This window comes from Cetorhinus maximus, chromosome 21 (assembly GCF_964194155.1).
Source record: "Cetorhinus maximus chromosome 21, sCetMax3.hap1.1, whole genome shotgun sequence".
Lineage (NCBI taxonomy): Eukaryota > Metazoa > Chordata > Chondrichthyes > Lamniformes > Cetorhinidae > Cetorhinus > Cetorhinus maximus.
In genome coordinates, this window is record NC_135899.1 from 16,441,367 (window position 1) to 16,459,761 (window position 18,395).

The 18,395-nt window shown below is 43.9% G+C and overlaps 1 protein-coding gene across 2 annotated transcripts in view; it reads right to left on the reverse strand.

Moving 5' to 3' along the window:
- Window positions 1–18,395, reverse strand: part of LOC144695704 (hepatic and glial cell adhesion molecule-like) — a 34,059-nt gene that overhangs the window by 10,164 nt on the left and 5,500 nt on the right. For both annotated transcript variants that reach the window (XM_078566660.1, XM_078566661.1), the window contains exons 3-7: window positions 12,971–13,240; window positions 11,576–11,689; window positions 11,289–11,390; window positions 10,181–10,303; window positions 6,943–7,038 (exon numbers count right to left, since the gene is read on the reverse strand). In XM_078566660.1, coding sequence (XP_078422786.1) covers window positions 6,943–7,038; window positions 10,181–10,303; window positions 11,289–11,390; window positions 11,576–11,689; window positions 12,971–13,240 — 705 coding nt within the window. The remainder of the gene's footprint in view (window positions 1–6,942; window positions 7,039–10,180; window positions 10,304–11,288; window positions 11,391–11,575; window positions 11,690–12,970; window positions 13,241–18,395) is intronic.

The window sequence follows — 18,395 nt, forward strand, 5'->3', positions numbered from 1 at the left end:
CAATCACTGTACAGTGTGGGCTACTGGTTAACTGTAAGTCTGGAGCTGGAGGTGGTTGTGGGACCATGCAAGGATTTGGTGCTCTGCCTTCTGTTGCAATAAACAATCAAAGTTTGATCTTATGTCAGTCTCTCTCCATTATAGATAGTGAGCATCAACTAACAAGTGTATATGAAAGCGTGCAATTCATGTTTACTTGGCTAGCGAACTGATAGACCCAAGACATAAAACTGGCAACGAAGATTAAAATAGCAAAACTGTAAGGCCCCTGAGTGAGAATCCACAAGATGTATGAGCAAATCATTAGAAAGAGAATCAGTACTTAAGTAATAAAATAGATGGTCAGAGCAGAAAGCAGTGCTGCAGTTTTAAAATTAAACAGAAAATAAAGAAAGGCCCCATTGGACCATGAGGCTGCTGGGTCTCCCGAAGTGAGGGACGTCCAACACCAGGAGAGTCTGCGGAGTAAAAAGGGAAAAACACTGCAGAATCGCCCAGAAAAGGGAGAAGGAATCGCTGTGATTCTTTTCCACAAACAGGAATAAAGTTTCACAAAGTTAAAAGAGAAGACGACTCACGATCATGGGGATCCCACCAAAACTCAAAGCACAGGAAACACAAATTCAGCACAGAAACGCCGACAGGTGCGGAGACAGCCCGAGTTTAAAATAAAGTTGACTGCCTTTAAAGCCGCAATCATTTAACGTGGTGCATGCAAGTCAAATGCTATGGACAGAAAATGATAAAAGACGCCAGAGGAAGGGTAACTCTGTGGAAGGCAAAACACCAATCAATTGATGTGCTGTCAAGAAAGCTGCGGTAAGCCAAACACCTGAATTCACCATTAACTGGGAAGCCCATCGGAAGCGCAGTCCCCTTGCAGTTGATCACAATGCTGCAGTTCGGGCGTGTCGATCCATTTGACCCCATTTCAGATGACTGGTCTCAGTAGGGGGAGGAAAAGGAGAGGGCGATTCTTTTGTTCTCATGCAGGAGCAAAACGTACGGGCTGATCCACAGACTCACGTCACCTAACCCCCGACGAGTTAATAAAAATTGTACAAATCCACCTGAGATCAAACCCTCAGTCACTATGCTGCACTTCAAGTTCAAATCAAGGAATAGGCTTCCAAGGGAGACAATAGCTGACTATGTTGCTGTTTTAAAGGCATTAACTGAACATTGCAAATTCAGAACATCTATTAGTGATGTTGAGAGACCGACTGATATGCGGGATTGGAGATGAGACTATTCAAAGGCGTTTGCTAGCCAAAGCTAATCTAGAATTCAATAAGGCATTACAATTAGCCACAGCAATGAAGAGTGCCTTTAGAAATTTGGAAATTATAAAAGATACACAACATGGTGCCGTCAATCTGGTAGGGCGGGGTAGATCAGCAACAGAAGGCGCAAAAACATGGGAGCCTACAGAAAGGCGGGAAACACCCCCTATGTACAGGTCATTAAAAAACAGCAGTACTACAGTGAAAACCCACAAAATGAATGGGAGAAAGGGATCCAGGCATCCAGTGGGCGATCGACAATTCAAACAAGTCAAATGCTTTATCTGCCACCGCTATGGTCACATAATGCGGCACTGCAGAGATCGGCTGAGACAGCATTTTAAAGACACAGGGAGAAATCGTGAAATATACCTCATGGAAGAACCAGAAGAAATAGAATCAGACATCTATTCCTTACATAGCCTGAAAGTAGAACTGAGCCAATCCATGTAGTCATTATAGTTAATGGACAGCCCATTAAGATGGAAGCTGATATTGGAACATTGATGTCTGTCATTGGAGAACATACATTCAGATACATGAATTAAGGAAGCCATCCTTTAAGATTGGAAGTTTCGGACACTAAACTGAGAACATACACGGTTGAAGAAATAAGACTGAAAGGGTTATGTCAAGTCTTGGTGATGTATGGAGATCAATCTGAAAGGCTGCCCATGATAATGGTAGCTGGAGAGGGCCCCAGCTTAATAGGCCACAACTGGCTTGAAAAGATTAAATTGATATGTGCCGAAATCTTTCACATTACAATGTGAGACTTACAGGAATTGTTGCAAAAGTATGCTTCAGTTTTCAATGTCGAGTTAGGAAGGATTCGAGGGCTACAGGTCCAAATCCATGTAGACCCAAACACAACCCCCAGATTAATAAGAGCCAGACCAGTCCCTTGTGCTCTATGGGACAAGGTTGAAACCGAACCGAATACACTGGAAAAAATGGGCACCCTACAACCAGTGTAATTTTCTCAGTGCGCTGCACCCACCGTACTGAAGCCGGGCCAAAGCGTGCGTTTATGTGGTGACTATAAGCTAACTGTCAATGAAGCGGACAAAGTTGAGAGACACCCAATACCCAAGATTGAGGAATTGTATTTGAAGTTGGCAGGGGGCACCACATATTCAAAATTAGACATGAACAATGCCTACCAGCCGGTAGAATTAGAAAAGGACACTAGGGAGTTTGTCACCGTTAATACATACCGAGGATTGAATCAATACACACGTCTGCCCTTTGGGGTCTCCTCGGCATGTGCTATTTTCCAAAGAAAGATGAAAATTCGCTTCAAGGATTGCTCCATGTTATCGTTTACTTTGGTGGCGTATTGGTCACAGGACTGACTGACAATGAACACTTAGCAAATCTAAACTATTGAAGTGCCTGTTCTAAGCTAAGGAGGCAGTTTACTTGGGCCACAAGGTTAATGCACAGGGCATGCATCCTGTGGAAGAAAAGGTCCAGGCCATTCGCGAGGCACCTGGCCCGAGGAATACCACCGACCTTAAGGCTTTCTTAGGCCTGGTAAACTACTATGGCCGATTCCTCCCAAATCTCTCGATCGTGCGGCCCCATTGTACGGCCTGCTTAAGAAGAACCAGAAATGGAGTTGGCAAGGCCCGCACCAGGATGCCTTCCTGAAAGTGAAGCGATTGTTAAGATCGTCAACCTTGTTGGTCCACTTTGACCCTGAGAAGGAATTAATTTTAACGTGTGATGCGTCCCCTTATGGAATAGGGGCTGCCCTTTCACATCGGATAGTGGGTGGCTCAGAGCGATCCATTGGTTATACATCTCGCACACTCAGTGTCACAGAGAGATGATATTCCCAAATTGAAAGAGGGTTTATCTATTGTGTTCGGCGTCCGGAAGTTTAATCAATATCTTCACAGTCGCCATTCCCATATTATATCCGACCACAAGTCTCTACGGGGATTATTTGAAGATAAAGCAATACCCCCTATCGCATCAGCTCACATCCAGAGATGGGCACTAATATTACCCAGCTACAAATACACTTTTGTTCACTGTTCAGGTAGTCAAATCGCACATGCCAACGCACTAAGCAGCCTTCCCCTGCCAGCTAATAATGGGGAAGCTCTGATTCCCCAGGGACTGGTCTTAGTGCTAAATTTTCTGGATTCCTCCCCCGTTCAGGTCAGACAAATCCATGGGCAGACAAGCCAGGACCCACTATTATCTAATATTCAGGAGCAGGTCTTGAATGGTTGGTCAGGTGGATCTAAATCCAAGGAGATGAAGCCCTAATCTGATCTCAAATATGAACTCTCCTGCCAGGATGGCATTTACTCTGTGGAGCAAGGGTTAGCGTGTCCCCGAGGGGGCAAAGGCCGTTATTAGCCAAGCTACATAGCACCCGGGCATTAGCAGAATGAAGGTGCTCATACGCAGCTATTTATGGCGACCAGGCATGGGCTTGCATACCAAAACCCTGGTCAAAAGCTGTCCTCAATGCCAGCAGGTGCAAAAGCTCCCCCCCGCCCCCCCGCCAATCTTAGCTCAATTGCACCCACGGGAATGGCCGGGGAGGCCATGGGTGCACCTCCACGTCGATTACGTGGGACCCTTCTTGGGCACAATGTTCCTTTTACTGATTGACTCCCACTCCTAATGGATGGACGTCTATGAAGACCACTTTCCCACGGCGGCTGTCACCATCGACTGTTTGCAGCAGAGTTTTGCAGTGCGTGGGTTGCCGGAGGTCCTCGTGTTTGATAATGGGACCGCTTTTACCAGCGGGGAGTTCCACAGGTTCACGACTCTTATCGGCATTACCCATACAAAACCTCACCCTACCAGCCAGCATCAAATGGCATGGCTGAGCGGGCAGTCCAAACCTTTCAATCTGGGATGAAAAAGATGGCAGGAAGGGGATTCCATCAGCACGAGATTGTCCCGGTTCATGTTCACATGCCGGACCACACCACACACAACGACTGGCATTGCCCCTGCAAAACTACTAATGAAGAGATGCTTCCACACTTGCCTGACCCTTATCCGGCCGAATTAAGAGAAATTTGGAGAAAAGCCAAGATCAGGCATGATGGTCATGGTCGCAAAAGAACTTTCACGGTGGGAAATGGGGTCCTTGCGAAAAACTTTGGAGATGGGCCCAATTGGCTGTTAGGCGAGGTGAGCGCAGTAACTGGATCACTCTCCTATAATGTATTGGTAAACGGCCAAAAAAATTAGATGACACGTGGATCATCTCGGCAAAAGAACGCCAGCCCCACAAGAAGAAATGCAGTCTTCAACTATGCTTGAGCCTGTTCCGCAGGTAGAGGACAATTCACATGATTTGGAAGTACTGGTGGAGCCTGTGGGACTCGAGGGTGTTGGGGAGACAAACCTGCCAATTTCCACCGAGGAACCTAGTGGACAACCAACCCCTGAAAAGGAAGTCTCGGAAATACCAGCCGAGGTTGTTGAACTGCGGCGCTCAATGCGTCCGAGAAAGCCTCCTAGGAGGCGCGATTTGTAGATAGTTATTATGTAAATAGTTCATGTTATTAAGTTTGTCAACTGTATTTTTTCATTACGGAGGAGGGATGTGGAGTATCGTGTACCTTTAAGAGAATGCAAGTGGACTAACCATGTGACAGCACTGACCAATCACTGTACAGTGCGGGCTACTGGTTAACTGTAAGTCTGAAGCTCGCGGTGGTTGCGGGAGCATGCAAGGATTTGGTGCTCTGCCTTCTGTTGCAATAAACAATCAGTTTGTTCTTAGGTCGGTCTCTCTCCATTATTGATAGCGAGCATCAACAAACACGTGTATATGAATGCATGCGGTTCGAGTTTACTTGACGAGTGAACTCAGACTCAAGACATAAAAGTACAGGTTTGTCTCCCCAACCCCCTTGGGTCCCATAGGCTCCACCAGTACTTCCAAAATTCTGAGTGAGTTTGACAAGGTAGATGCTGAGAGATTGCTTCCGCTGGTTGGGGAATCTATAACACAAGGGCACAGTCTGAGGATGAGGGGCTGATCATTTAGGACTGAGATGAGAACAAATTACTTCACTCAAAGAGTTATGAATCTTTGGAATTCTCTGCCTCAGAGGGTTGTGGATGCTCCATCATTGAATACAGTTAAGGCTGGGATAGACAAATTTTTGATCTCTCTGCGAATTAAAGGATACGGGGAGTGGGCGTGAAAATAGAGTTGAACCGTAAGAGCAGCCATGATTGTATTGAATGGTGTTGGGGGCTCGACAGGCCTTCTGGTCTAATCCTGCTCCTATTTCTTGTGTTCTTATGGCCGTCACTGGAGCAGTTCACTTAGAGCTGCTCTCCTGCCTTTTCCCTGTAGCCCTGCACGTTTTTCCTTTTCGGATAGTGATCCAATTCTCCAATGGAACACGTTCTTTCTTATGTTGGTTGAAGGAGCGAGCTGCATTCAAACATATTCTCCTGCTTACTGTCCTCTCCCCCACACATGAGGCACGAACCAAATGGGCGAAACATCAATTTGATCGCAGCTGTCCACCAACTGAACTGAACACCAAGTGGCTCAGAGTCAACAGAACCTCATACCTTCCCTCTACCCTGTGCTAGACACCAGCTCCAGGGAGGCCTGCATACTCTATATTGTCTATATTGCTGCTCACAATTCTCCTGTATTCGCTGAACCCAGTCGTCTAAAATACAGCAAGATTAACCTTGAGCCCTTCTCAATTTCAATTGGGAAGTCAGTAGGTTGGTCTCTTTTCTCTTGAAGAGAAAATGCTGCTGTGTGGCCTGTTAGAGGCCTATGAAATTAGGACACATTTTAATTGAGTAAACACAGAGAGTGGCCGGGATTTTCCGGCCCAGTTGTGCCGGAACCCACAACGGAGGATGCGGCAAGCCAGCCAAAAGTCCATCGGCATTTGGCAGGACTGGAAGATCCTGGCAGTGGACGGGGTGGAAAACCCCGGGCATTGTTTCCACATGGGGAAGAATAAACCTCAAGGTCATTAATAATAAGACAAGGAAGCAAGTAGGGAATGTCGTAGAAAATTCTTTACACAAGGAATGGAGAAAATGTAGAACTCATGAAGCAAATATTATGGATGCCTTTTAAGAGGAAGGTGGTCAAGCTTGAGAGATAGATGCAATTAAAGGGTTAGGCCAAAAAGAGTTAGACAAGGAAGGATGGGGACGAGGTTTGTGAGATACATTAATGTTGGCAGAGACTGGTTGTACCAAATGGCTTATTTCTACACTCTATTTCCTATAGAATTCCAGGTCATTGCTTTAAACCTGTCGCTCAACTGAAAATGCAGCTTAGAAGAAATTTCTTTTACACAGCAGTTTGTGAAGCATAGAATGCTTGACCACAGGGTTGAGATAGGAACTACTACCTCATTCAAGCAAAAAGTGGATAAATATTTGAAACAGAGGGAGATGCAAAGCTATGAGGAGAGAGTGGGGTTAGATTTGGACTGCTCTAGCAAAGAGCTGGCGCAGCCACAGCGGGCCAAATGGCCTCCTTTTGCACTGTAGGCTTCAATAAATTGACAGTTTCCAGTGAAAATTGTGGTAAAAATGACTGTGTAATTATCTCTCCTAATCACATTATTCCTGACAGGGTATTGCTTTCAGAATTGATTTGTTAGTTACAATTTCATCATTTGAAACTCACCAGCTCCTTTCAATGTTTCTGCAATCAGCATCACTGACATACATATGACAGTGGCTTCACGCACTAGAGTTGCTGCATCCAGAATTAGACAGCAAACTGGAACCAAAGAAAGCAGAATCACAGAGTGCACACGTGTCTCTCTCTCACACACAAAAACGCACGCATGCACACAGACAGACAAATACTAATCCCTGCCTCCTCTTCTGCCTCTGGAGAAATCAAATTGTCAGGGACAGTGCAGGGAAGGTTTTCCTGCTCCTGTGCTTGGATTATTGGATCACCTGGGCACAGCAAATACAGGAAAATCGGGAAGGGAACTGTATTTGCCAGGTGATTCAACAGTCTCAGGAGTAGGAACGTTTGCCCCACTACCTTCCTCTACCGAGGTTGTGGTCCCTATGCGAGCATGTAGGTGTTGGCCATGGCTCAGTTAATGCCACTCTCACCTCATAGTCAGCAGATTGTGGGATTGACTCCACTCCCGGAATTTCAGCCCACAATCTAGATGAGCACTTCATTGCAATACTGAGAAAACGTGGCACTGCCAGAGGTGCCATGTTTTGGTAGAGATGTTAAACTGAGGTCCCTCATTCCTTTTCAGGTAGGTGTAAAGGATCCCATTATTTTAAAAGAAGAAGCGGGGAATGTTCCTGGTGTCCTGTACAACATTCATGCTTCAAACATCACATAATACTACTTGGTCATTTATCTCATTAATGTTTCAGGGACCTTGCTGCTCAATTTAACCATGCTGTGTCCTATTTTATAACAGGGACAAGAGCTCAAAAAGTAATTTATTGGCTGGGAAGTGCTTGAGGTTGTGAACGGAGGTATAAAAATACAAGTTTGTCCATACAATTTGCAGTGCGCTGCATTCTCAGCCTGTCTTCTATCCCTGTAGAATTAATCGCTGATACACCCCATGTCATTCACAAACCATACTCTAGAGCATTATAAAAAATATGCTCAAATTACAAAAATAGGAAATGGCTTTACAAATCTCACGTTATTAACGTCAGTCCTTCTCCCAGTTTGCTCCTGGTCGCTTAGATAGTGAAATTAAGTGATAATTAACCTAGTTTGGGCCTTTCTCTTAATTACACATCAAACTTTCTTAACTATAAACATGTTTTACTCTCCATCAGTCCAGTCAGTATTTGTTTCACAACATTTACAGCATAGATGGAGGCCTTTTGGCCCATCATATTTCTGCTGGTTCTGGCTTCACCATTTAGAGCTGTCAACAGCAACATCTTTTAGACCCCAATGTTGGGCTGTGGAGGGGTCATTATTATACTGAGGACAGACAGTAGAGATGTCCACCCAGCAATAAAATTTGAGAGCGGCAGCCTAATCCTCCAGACAGAGAACCACAGGCTGACCTAATGACTCAAAGCAGAAGTATCAAATCCATTTTTTTTGGTGAGCCTGATCTGACGGTCTAGCACATGGCATGGGCCACATTCAGCACAAGTTATTGGGAAACAGTGTGTTGGAAATAGGTAGAATGGCAGCATCTCTCACCTGGCTCCACAGTACAACTGCTGGACACTGCCAGTCCACATTCGGGACCATCCTGCATTTTTCTCTACCCACATCCCAAGATTTTACCAGAAATGCAGCAGGTTTGGATTTGAAATGCGACATTGAACAAGTTAACTTGCCACCCTCTCAACTCCCTCTTCTCTTCCCCTCACTGCCTCCATCTCCCACAATTGACCTTGAGCACTTCAATAGTGTGATATAAATATAAATATTCTGTAGATTCTGGAACAGTCCCGGCAGATTGGAGGGTGGCAAATGTAACCCCATGATTTTTTAAAAAGCAGGGAGTGAAAAAAACAGGGAATTACAGACCGGTAGGGAAAACGCTAATGTCTATTATCAAGTATGTGATAACAGGACAACAAAATATCAATGGGATTAGACAAAGTCAACATGGGTTTATGAAAGGGAAATCATATTTGAAAAACCTACTGGAGTTTTTTGAGGACATAACTAGCAGAAGAGATAAGGGAGAACCAGTGGATGTGTTGTATTTGGATTTTCAGAAAGCTTTTGATAAAGTCCCATATCAGAGGATTGTGCAAAATTAAAGCACATGGGATTGGGGTAATATATTGGCATGGACTGAGTGTTGGTTAGCAGACAGGAAATAGAGAGTAGGAATAAATGGGCCTTTTTCGGAATGGCAGGCGGTGACTAGTAGGGTACTGTAGATCAGTGCTTGGGCCCCAGTTATTGACAATATATATCAATGATTTGGATGAGGGAACCAAATGTAATATTTCCAAGTTTGCTGATGACACAAAACTAGGTGGGAATGTAAGTGGTGAGGAGGATGTTAAGGGGCTTCAAGGTGATTTAGATAAGTTGAGTGGGTGGGCAAAAACATAGCAGATGCAGTATAACATGGATAAGTGTGAAGTTATCCACTTTGGTAGGAAAAACAGAATGGCAGAGTATTATTTAAATGGTGATAGATTGGGAAATGGTGATGCACAAAGGGGCCTGGATGTCCTTGTACACCAATTATTGAAAGCAAGCATACAGTTTCAACAAGCAGTTAAGGTAGAAAATAGTATGCTTGCCTTCATTGCAAGAGGACTTGAGTGCAGGAACAAGGATGTCTTACTGCAGCTATACAGGGCCTTGGTGAGACCACACCTGGAGTATTGCGTACCATTTTGGTCTCCTTACCTAAGAAAGGATATACTTGCCATAGAGGGACTGCAGCAAAAGTTCACCAGACTGACTCCTGGGATGGCAGGATCGTCATATGATGAAAGATTGGGCCGACTAGGCCTGTATTCAGTGAAGTTTGGAAGAATGAGAGGGGATCTCATTGAAACGTCTAAAATTCTGACAGGGTTGGACAGACTGGATGCAGGGATGATATTTCCTCTGGCTGGGGATCTAGAACAGGAGGTCACAATCTCAGGTTACGAGGTAGACCATTTAGGACTGAGATGAGGAGAAACTTTTTTCACTAAGAGGATGGTGAACCTGTGGAATTTTCTACCACAGAAGGCTGTGGAGGTCAGGTCACTAAATATATTTAGGAAGGAAATAGATAGATTTCTGGACTGTTAAAGGCATCAAGGGGTATGGGTAGAGAGCAGGAGTATGGCATTAAGATACAGGATTAGCCATGATCATATTGAATGGTGGAGCAGGATCTAAGGGCCAAATGACCTACTCCTGCATCTATTTTCGATGTTTCTATGTCTGAACTTACTTTCGGTCTCCAAGATCTTATTTAACCATTTTATGGCACAGGCCTTCGTAAACACCAATAATGCGGGTAGTATTAGCAAGAGACTCAAAAGCACCAACAGGAACACTGTGAGTTCATCAGCTCCTATTAAAAGAACAAAAAACGAATACAATTACACATATTCATTAATTAGAGAAGAAAAAGTGTTGCCATTTAATTCACCCCCATGCCTCAATAATATGTAGCATGCAAACGACCGTACATGAGGCATTTATGACTCCATGAAGGAGGACTCAATGGCAATGTTGTGTCCTTTATTGATCAGGTGTACAGACGATATAGGGAAATGATCAGTAACTGCACGCCATGCCAGCATTCCCGATTTCAGACCACAGAGAGCTAACAGCCCCCAAGAGGTGGTAATGTACAGTAGAGGTGCCACAACTCTGCTAATGCTCACACACTGATGGCCGGATAAAGTACATCAAGTCTGTTGACTGGAGCAGACGGCCTGGACTCTTAGTAATCTTCTCTATGTTGGAGGACACTGCAGTGTTACTGAAATGTGCTAACTTTTCCAATTGCCACAAGTCAGTAACAACACACTCCTGCTTTGGCAGAATATCCAGGGCAGGCCTGAAATTTATTCCATGGCGGGCAGAACATTGACCTGCAATCTTGTGCACTCCAGGAGAGCTTCAACAGCTGATAGTATTATAGAGGCATGAGGCCAATACTTAGCAGCATTGCCTTCTGCTCCCTAGTCATTAATAAAGCATGAAATAAAAACAGGAAATGCTAGAAATACTCTGCTGGCCTGGCAGCATCTGCGGAGAGAAAAACAGAGTTAATGTTTCAAGTCAAATATGATTCTCCTTCAGAACTCAGTTGCTTTATCCATGGCAATGCCTTAACCAATCAGAGTTGGCTTATCAACCTATCAGCACCATTTTCTCCTGTAGTATAAATTGTGATTGTTTGAAATTTGGTATTCTTGTGTTTGTCCCGATGGGTGCAAGATGAAAAGCTTTAGCAACATGTCTCTCTTTTCAGCAATATGTCAAAGGAACGGTATTGAAGAAATACAATTGTCAAGTAGGAACAAAGAAATGGGAGCCATTTGCTGTACCTTGAACCCGCATCCAACACACAAATGAACCGATTAGAAGCACAAACGAAAGCACTGGGAGAAACCGCAAGACTTTGAGTACACCTTCAAATAACCGAGGACCTGGACAATAAACAAATTCATAAACATTATTTGAGCAAATAATACTCTCACATTCAAATTAATTGCTCCATACAAAAGGAGCAGAATTCAAAATGTCACATTTAATTGTTTCACAGGCTCTCTTTTATTAAATTGAAACGTTTTTAAACTAACAACAAAAATTGTGTTATTATCATGTTTCTCACTTTCTATTTGTTCTTGCATGAGTGAATGAATTCTACCGGCAAAGGCAGCAGAAGCGAGAGTCGTCAGTGCAGCAATAGAGAGTCCTATTGTGTAATAATGCAGCTCTGGAAGACCTGAAATAGAAAATGTATTTGAAGATGATGTTATTTTCAAACCAGATTACAGACAGGTTCCTCTTTCACCTAGAAATGTGATGATCAAAGGGCTGAATTTTCCTGTCGGTGAGAAGGGGGCGGGGCCCGCTCGGCAATGCGAAAGTGACGCAAGATGACGTTGGGGGGAACTCCCGACGTCATCCCGCCCCACTTAAATCTTCAGGAAGGCGGGGGCACAGCTGGATCAGCTGTCCGCCCGCAGACCTGTCAATGGCCAATTGAGGCCATTGACAGGATAATTAAAACCATTAATGGACCTGCCCATCCAACCTTCTGGCTGGCGAGCAGGCCAGGAGCCCCGGCGGGAACAAGAAAAAACATCAAGCCTCATTCACCGGTGAGATGAGGTTTCATGTCGGTTTTTAAAAAGTTTAATAAAGTTTTTGTGCACTTTATTAACATGTCCCATCTCGTGTGACATTGTCATATGGGGGGCCCATGTTAATGATATTTTTATTTTTCTATTTTTAAACTTTGAAAACCTTTCAGCGATCTCCCTGAGGCACCACTTAGCCAAAGGGCGATGTGCGCTCTTTCGCGCGCTTTCGGGAACGAGCACACTCTCGGATTTGGGGAATTCCCCCCCGGGCCCCCACCCACCTACACAGGGAGTGCATAGCGCTTCCCGTCGTGCGTCAAGCTGGGCGGACCTTAACTGGCCCGCCCAGTTAAAATGGCAGCGGGGCCCATTTTGGCGGCGGCAATCGGCTGCCCACCTGCCGCCGAGTCGGTTGGGCCCGTCCGCCCATCAAGGGCAAAATTCGGCTCAAAGTCTTATTTGTTGGCAAAAGGACACTTCCCACCAGGCACAGCTATTACGTTCAAGCACCCCTACATGCCATTCCTTCCAAGCAAGATATCACACACTGAGAGCAGAAGAATGGAAGTGAGGTGTGGGAAGGCTGCGCCCACTTCTCTGAATCTTCCATGGAGGTCCTGCCGAAGGCTGCAAGGGACCACAATCAAGTTTTGATCCACATAGATGGGGGGGAAAAGAGGCCAGCCTCCCAGGACAGGCAGCCAAGGCTAGAGGTGGTGGAAGCAGTGAGCAGGAATATGGGACAATCAAACCTGGACTCAATGCCACAAAAGGTTCATGACCTCCTAAGTGCAGTAAAGGTGAATGGCATCCCATTTTGAGATATCAATCCTCACACTCAGACTTTCTCAGGATTCTCCTGCACATAGTGAGGTGCACATCACAAGCATTGTAACTAATAACAGACAGGCTTGACTCACCGTAAATAGCCAGCGAATATGAATTGTTCTTCTTGCTAACAGTGTCCTCCACAGTGCAAATGTAGATCCCACAGTCTGATTTCATGGCTTTGGAAATAATCAACTTGCTGTTGTTTTGCACTAACTGATAACGTTGGCCATTCATTATCACTTTGTTATCTTTCCACCACTGAATGGACCTCACTCTCCTTGCAGACACTTGACAGATCAGTTCAATGGTGGTATCTATGTAGGTAGAATTACTGAAGATCAAAGGCTTTGACAGTGGTGCTGTGGGAGATAATGAATGATCAGGTAAACAGTTCTGAGCATGAGGTCATCACTCCTTCACATTATGCTGGTGCAGTTAACTAACAAGAGCTCTGACCATTGCAGGGTAAATCATAATATTTCAACAGGGAGCTGAACTTCAGATGTCAAAATCTTATCACAAAGACTTTCTACCTCCAACATCACTTGGTTTCATCCCTACTTCAACCCAGCTGCGGCTGAAATTATCATCCAATACCATTCCAGCCCCAGACCCCATGGCCAGGATTTTACAACCCAGCTACGACGTGTCTCCTCCCAGCGGATGCAGCCAGCCATTTAACTCTCCATTCAGTTCGGCAGGGCTGTAATATCCCGCCGGCCAGGAGGGGCCATCAAGTCCTGGCCCATGTTACAATTGTGAGGCTTATAAGATTAACATGTTTTAAGACTATATCTTTTGGTTTATAAGATTAATATAGTTTGGGTAAATGAAGGGGGTCATGCAACATATGTGCTGGAGACTGCCCAACTTAAAGTTGGGTGGTTTAATTGTCAAAGATCAAATGGAAAACTCACATTATTTATTGAGGGGAAGGTGCCAGGTATTTATACTTAAGGACAAATGACCGATGTTTCTAAATCGGCAATGAGATTTAATTCTCCTAAGACCAAGAAAGGTTAATGATATCGGGCTGTAAACAGTTTTGCTGGACCATGTCCCTTTGTTTCTAAGATGAAAGGCAGTTGTGATCAGAGATAAATGATTAAAAGCTCTACTTGGATACAAAACAAATGTGTTTCCATTGTCATGCGGAAGACAGTTATGGAAGGCATTTTTAGATCAGGTTACAGGCTTCCCTACAAACCCAGAAATATTGGACAAGGGCAGTTGCAGTTTTGTCTGGTGTGGTCTACAGCCAACTGAGAGGACCAATGCTGAAGGACTATACAGTTATCCAGGCCTGCACCTTAAGCTGAGAAAATGCTGACCCTATTGTTCACCACACGGAATGTAGGTGAGATTTCGCACTTAGTTTGAAGACTGAGTTCATGAGTAGTTAAAACAAAGCTGGAGGGTTTGCCTTGCTAGAGCTAGACTCAGAATTCCCTGGAAAACTCTCACTATGGGAGATAGCATTGGGAAAAGAACAGAATTTTGAGCTACGCAACACTTTGGATTGCTTCCAGGAGAATTGGATGTCTACTTAAGAGATGGAATAAAATAACAAAACTGGTGATTTTGGTTGTCAGTAAAAACAGAAAGGGGCAAATTCTGTTCAGTTGTTTAAAGTATACATTGCCTACGGAAAGAAAATAGTATTTAGTCAATAGTGTTTTTTCTTTTGCCATTTGATACAATAGAAGTTCTTTTAAAATGTGAAATCTTGGCATGTCAACCTTTTGGCTGGTAACTGGAAGTTCAAATTTTTCATTAAAATTTAACGGTCTCTAAGGAAATAGTAAGAGTCCACTTTTCCAATGCTGTCCTGGCTGGCTTCCCATCCTCTATATTTCAGCTCATCTAAAACTCTGCTGACCGTACCCTCTCTTGTACCATGTCCCAGTCACCCACCATCCCGGCCCTCGCTGACCTGAATTAATCTTAAGATTTAAATTTTCATCATCATGTTTAAATCCCATCACCTTTACCCTTCTCTATCTCAAACCACTTCCACCCCCACCCCCCAAAAATCTCCAATTCTCTCGCTCTGGTTTCTGATGCATGCTACCCTCAGCTACCATTGGCGGCTCTATGCTTTAAGCTACCTATTCCCAAACTCTGGAATTCTCTCCTTTAACCATGGTGTACTATTGAAGATTATAGGAGGACAGAGAGATTTAATTTAAGGTGGAAAAAAAGGCAAGATTGTCTATTTGAAGAGAGAGTATACGTTTAATGCAAAGCCATAAAATGTGTCAGTGAATAGAGACAATGAGATGCTAATACATTTCCTGGAAATGCAAGTGCAGGAATATAAAGTGATTACTAAAGAAGACCAAACATATTCTGGGTAACAGATATAAAGACACACAATAAAAGAGCGAGTAAAGCAACGAGGTCCTGAGAAGTCTGTACAAGACAATAAATATACTCTAGATTAATTGATCTTAGGCTTTGCATTACAGAAAATACATTAAAATCATAGAGTGGCTGCCTGGATACATGAGCATAATACCAGTAATAATTGGTCACACTCGTGTCATGGTTACATTACTAGAGGAGAAGCCCAGAGGCCACGAGCTCCAATCCCACCATGACACATCTTCACTAATTCGCTTCAGGGAAGGTAACAATCTGTCCTTACCCAGTCTAATTTACACATGACTCCAGTCCCACACCATTGCAGTTAACTAAATTGTCCTCTGAAGTGGCTAAGCAAGCCACTCACTCAACCAGGTCAACTCAGGATGGAGAATAAATGCTGGCCTTGCCATCAATGCCCACGTCCCAAACATGAATGGAGCAACGAGAATATATAATGCAAGAACAGGATAAGGAGCAATCCAGAGTCAAGGTAATTAATTGGGGGAACAGCCAAATTTTAGTGAAGTGAGAATGTATCTGGCCTTGGTGAATTAGAACCACATTTTGTCAGGCAAAACTCTAATGGAATGATGGGCTGCCTTTAAAGAAGAGATAAACTGGGTATAGTTAAGCTACATTCCCATGAGTAGAAAGGTAGGGCAAACAAATCCAGAACTCCCTGGATGATGAAAGCGGGAGGGAGTGGGGCATATGATAGCTGTCAGACAAATAATACAAGTAAGAATAAAGAGGGTTTAGAGGAGAGCATGAATAAAAAGAGAGAGAATCAGAGAGAAAGTATGAGAATAGATTGGCAGCAAATATAAAAGGGAATCCAAAAGTCTTCTTTTGGCATATAAATAGTAAAAAAGAGGTGATAAGAAGGGGAGTGGAGTGGGGCCTATTGGGACCAAAATAAAAGAAATTTATACATGGAAGCAGGGGGCATGCATGAAGTATTAAATTAATGCTTTGCAATGGTCTTTACAAAGGAAGAAGATGCTGATCAAGTCATAGTTAAAGAGGAGGTAGTCAAGACACCGGGTGGGCATATTAGGAATAAATAAAATTAAAGTTGAAAAGTCAGTAGTGACTGATGGAGGTGCTTCCAAGGATACTAAAGGAAGTAAGGCTGGAAATTGCAGGGGCACTGGCCATAATTGTCCAAAATTCCTTTGATACAGGGGTGATGCCAGAGGACTGGAGAATTGTAAATGTTATATTCTTGTTCAGAAAAAGGTATGAGGGTAAACTTAGCAACTAGAGGCCAATGAGTTTAACCTCAGTGGTGGGGAAGCTTTTAGAAATGATAATCCAGGGTAAAATTAACAGTCACCTGGATAAGGGTGGGTTAATTAAGGAAATACAGCACCGATTTGTTAAGGCAAAACCATGTTCCATTAACTTGGTTGAGAGTTCTAATGAGGGTTGACGTGGTTGGTACTTGGACTTCCAAAAAAGCCACAAACAGACTTATCAGCAACGTTAAAGCTTATACAATAAAAGGGTCAGTGACTGCTTGAATACAAAGTTTCCCCGAGTAACAGGAAACAGGGAGGAGTGGTGAATGGTTGCTTTTCAGAAGAGATGAAGTTATGCCGTGGGGTTTCCAGGGGTCACTACTAGGACCACTACGTTTGTTGAAATATATCAAAGACCCAGGTTTGGAATATGCAGGGCACAATTTGAAAAACTTGAAGATGACACAAAACTTGGAGGTATCGTGAGCTCTGAGGAGGAGAATGATAGACTACAAGCTGCTCTAGTTGCATTTATCCCATTTTATACAGTTCACCTTTAATTCCTACAATTGAAAATTATATAATAAAACACATAAACCACGAACTAGATATTCACAATGAAGGGCGTGATTTTCCAGCCCCGCCCTCCGTCGGGATCGTCCTGTCCCGTCAAGACTTTTGGCTGGGCCTCCAAATTTCCCACAACGGGTCCTGCCACAACAGGGTTGGGAAATTCCGGCCAAAGCCTATTACACTTAAGGTTGGGGCCATGTTGCTTTACGAGATTAACAGCTAGAAAGGCAAGATCATTTAAAAACAGCAGTTGGCCTACTTAGCTGCAGAGCTGGAGACGTGATGCCTACAATGCTTAAAAATACAGACCAGGGACATGTTTGGTTTTGTAAGTTCGAGCTAAATCAGTTTTAAAAACATCCACTGAACCCCGAAAGGCAGTAAAAGCCATTTCCTTCATCAGACCAAATAAGGAATTGTAAATGAGGGATAATTCACCTAACGGTCAGGCTGAGGATAGCCCAGAGCAGGTTATGTCATCATGAAGATGGATGGAGCTCAAGTAGGTCCTCTTGTTTCAATTTATCTGTGATTACTTGGGGGGTACTCTACAACAGGGCAGCAGGCTAGACCAAAAAGGGGATGCTGTTAGCAGGCTCTAGGCAATTAGGGCTCAAGGAAGCCCTGTTCGTTGTGCTTAGCACCTTGTGTGGTTTGCAGCTCACAGAGAAACCCTCAGAGCCATACAATGCAGTTAGGGCTCAGGAGAAGTCCTGGGGAGCTGAGATGGTGGTGCAAGGTCGCTGGTTCCATGCTGGAGACAGTTAGGGCTCAGAGAATCCCTGGGAGCCATTTATAGCTGGGTGTAGCGAGGAGGCTGGAGTTTGGAGAAACCCAGGGGCAGTGCCAGTTTAATGAAGCTAGTGTTCCGTGAGAGAGCAGGAATTGTGCTGGGAATTAGAGGTGGCGGAGCAGCTTTGTGAATCCTAGGGAACACAGTGTCAGGAGAAGAGATTGAACCATTCTTTTCTACTCGAACAGTGATCCAGTTTAATCTTGAATGAAGACAAAAACCATTAATTTGTCTAGCTGGAGAACCCAGAACAAGGGGACATAACTTTAAAAATTAGAGCAAGGCCATTAGACACGGAAATAAGTGAAACATTTTATCCCCACACAAGGAATAGTGGAATTCTACTGCAAGAACCTGTGACTGTCGTGCCAATTGAAATTTGCAATACTGAGATCATTACTCGTTTTGTTGTGTAATGGACATAAGAGATAAGGAATAAAGACAGGTAAATGAAGGTGAGATACAGATCAACCATGATTTAATAGAATGACAGAACAGGCTTGAGGGGCTGAATGGTTTATTTGCACTCTTATTCTGTGA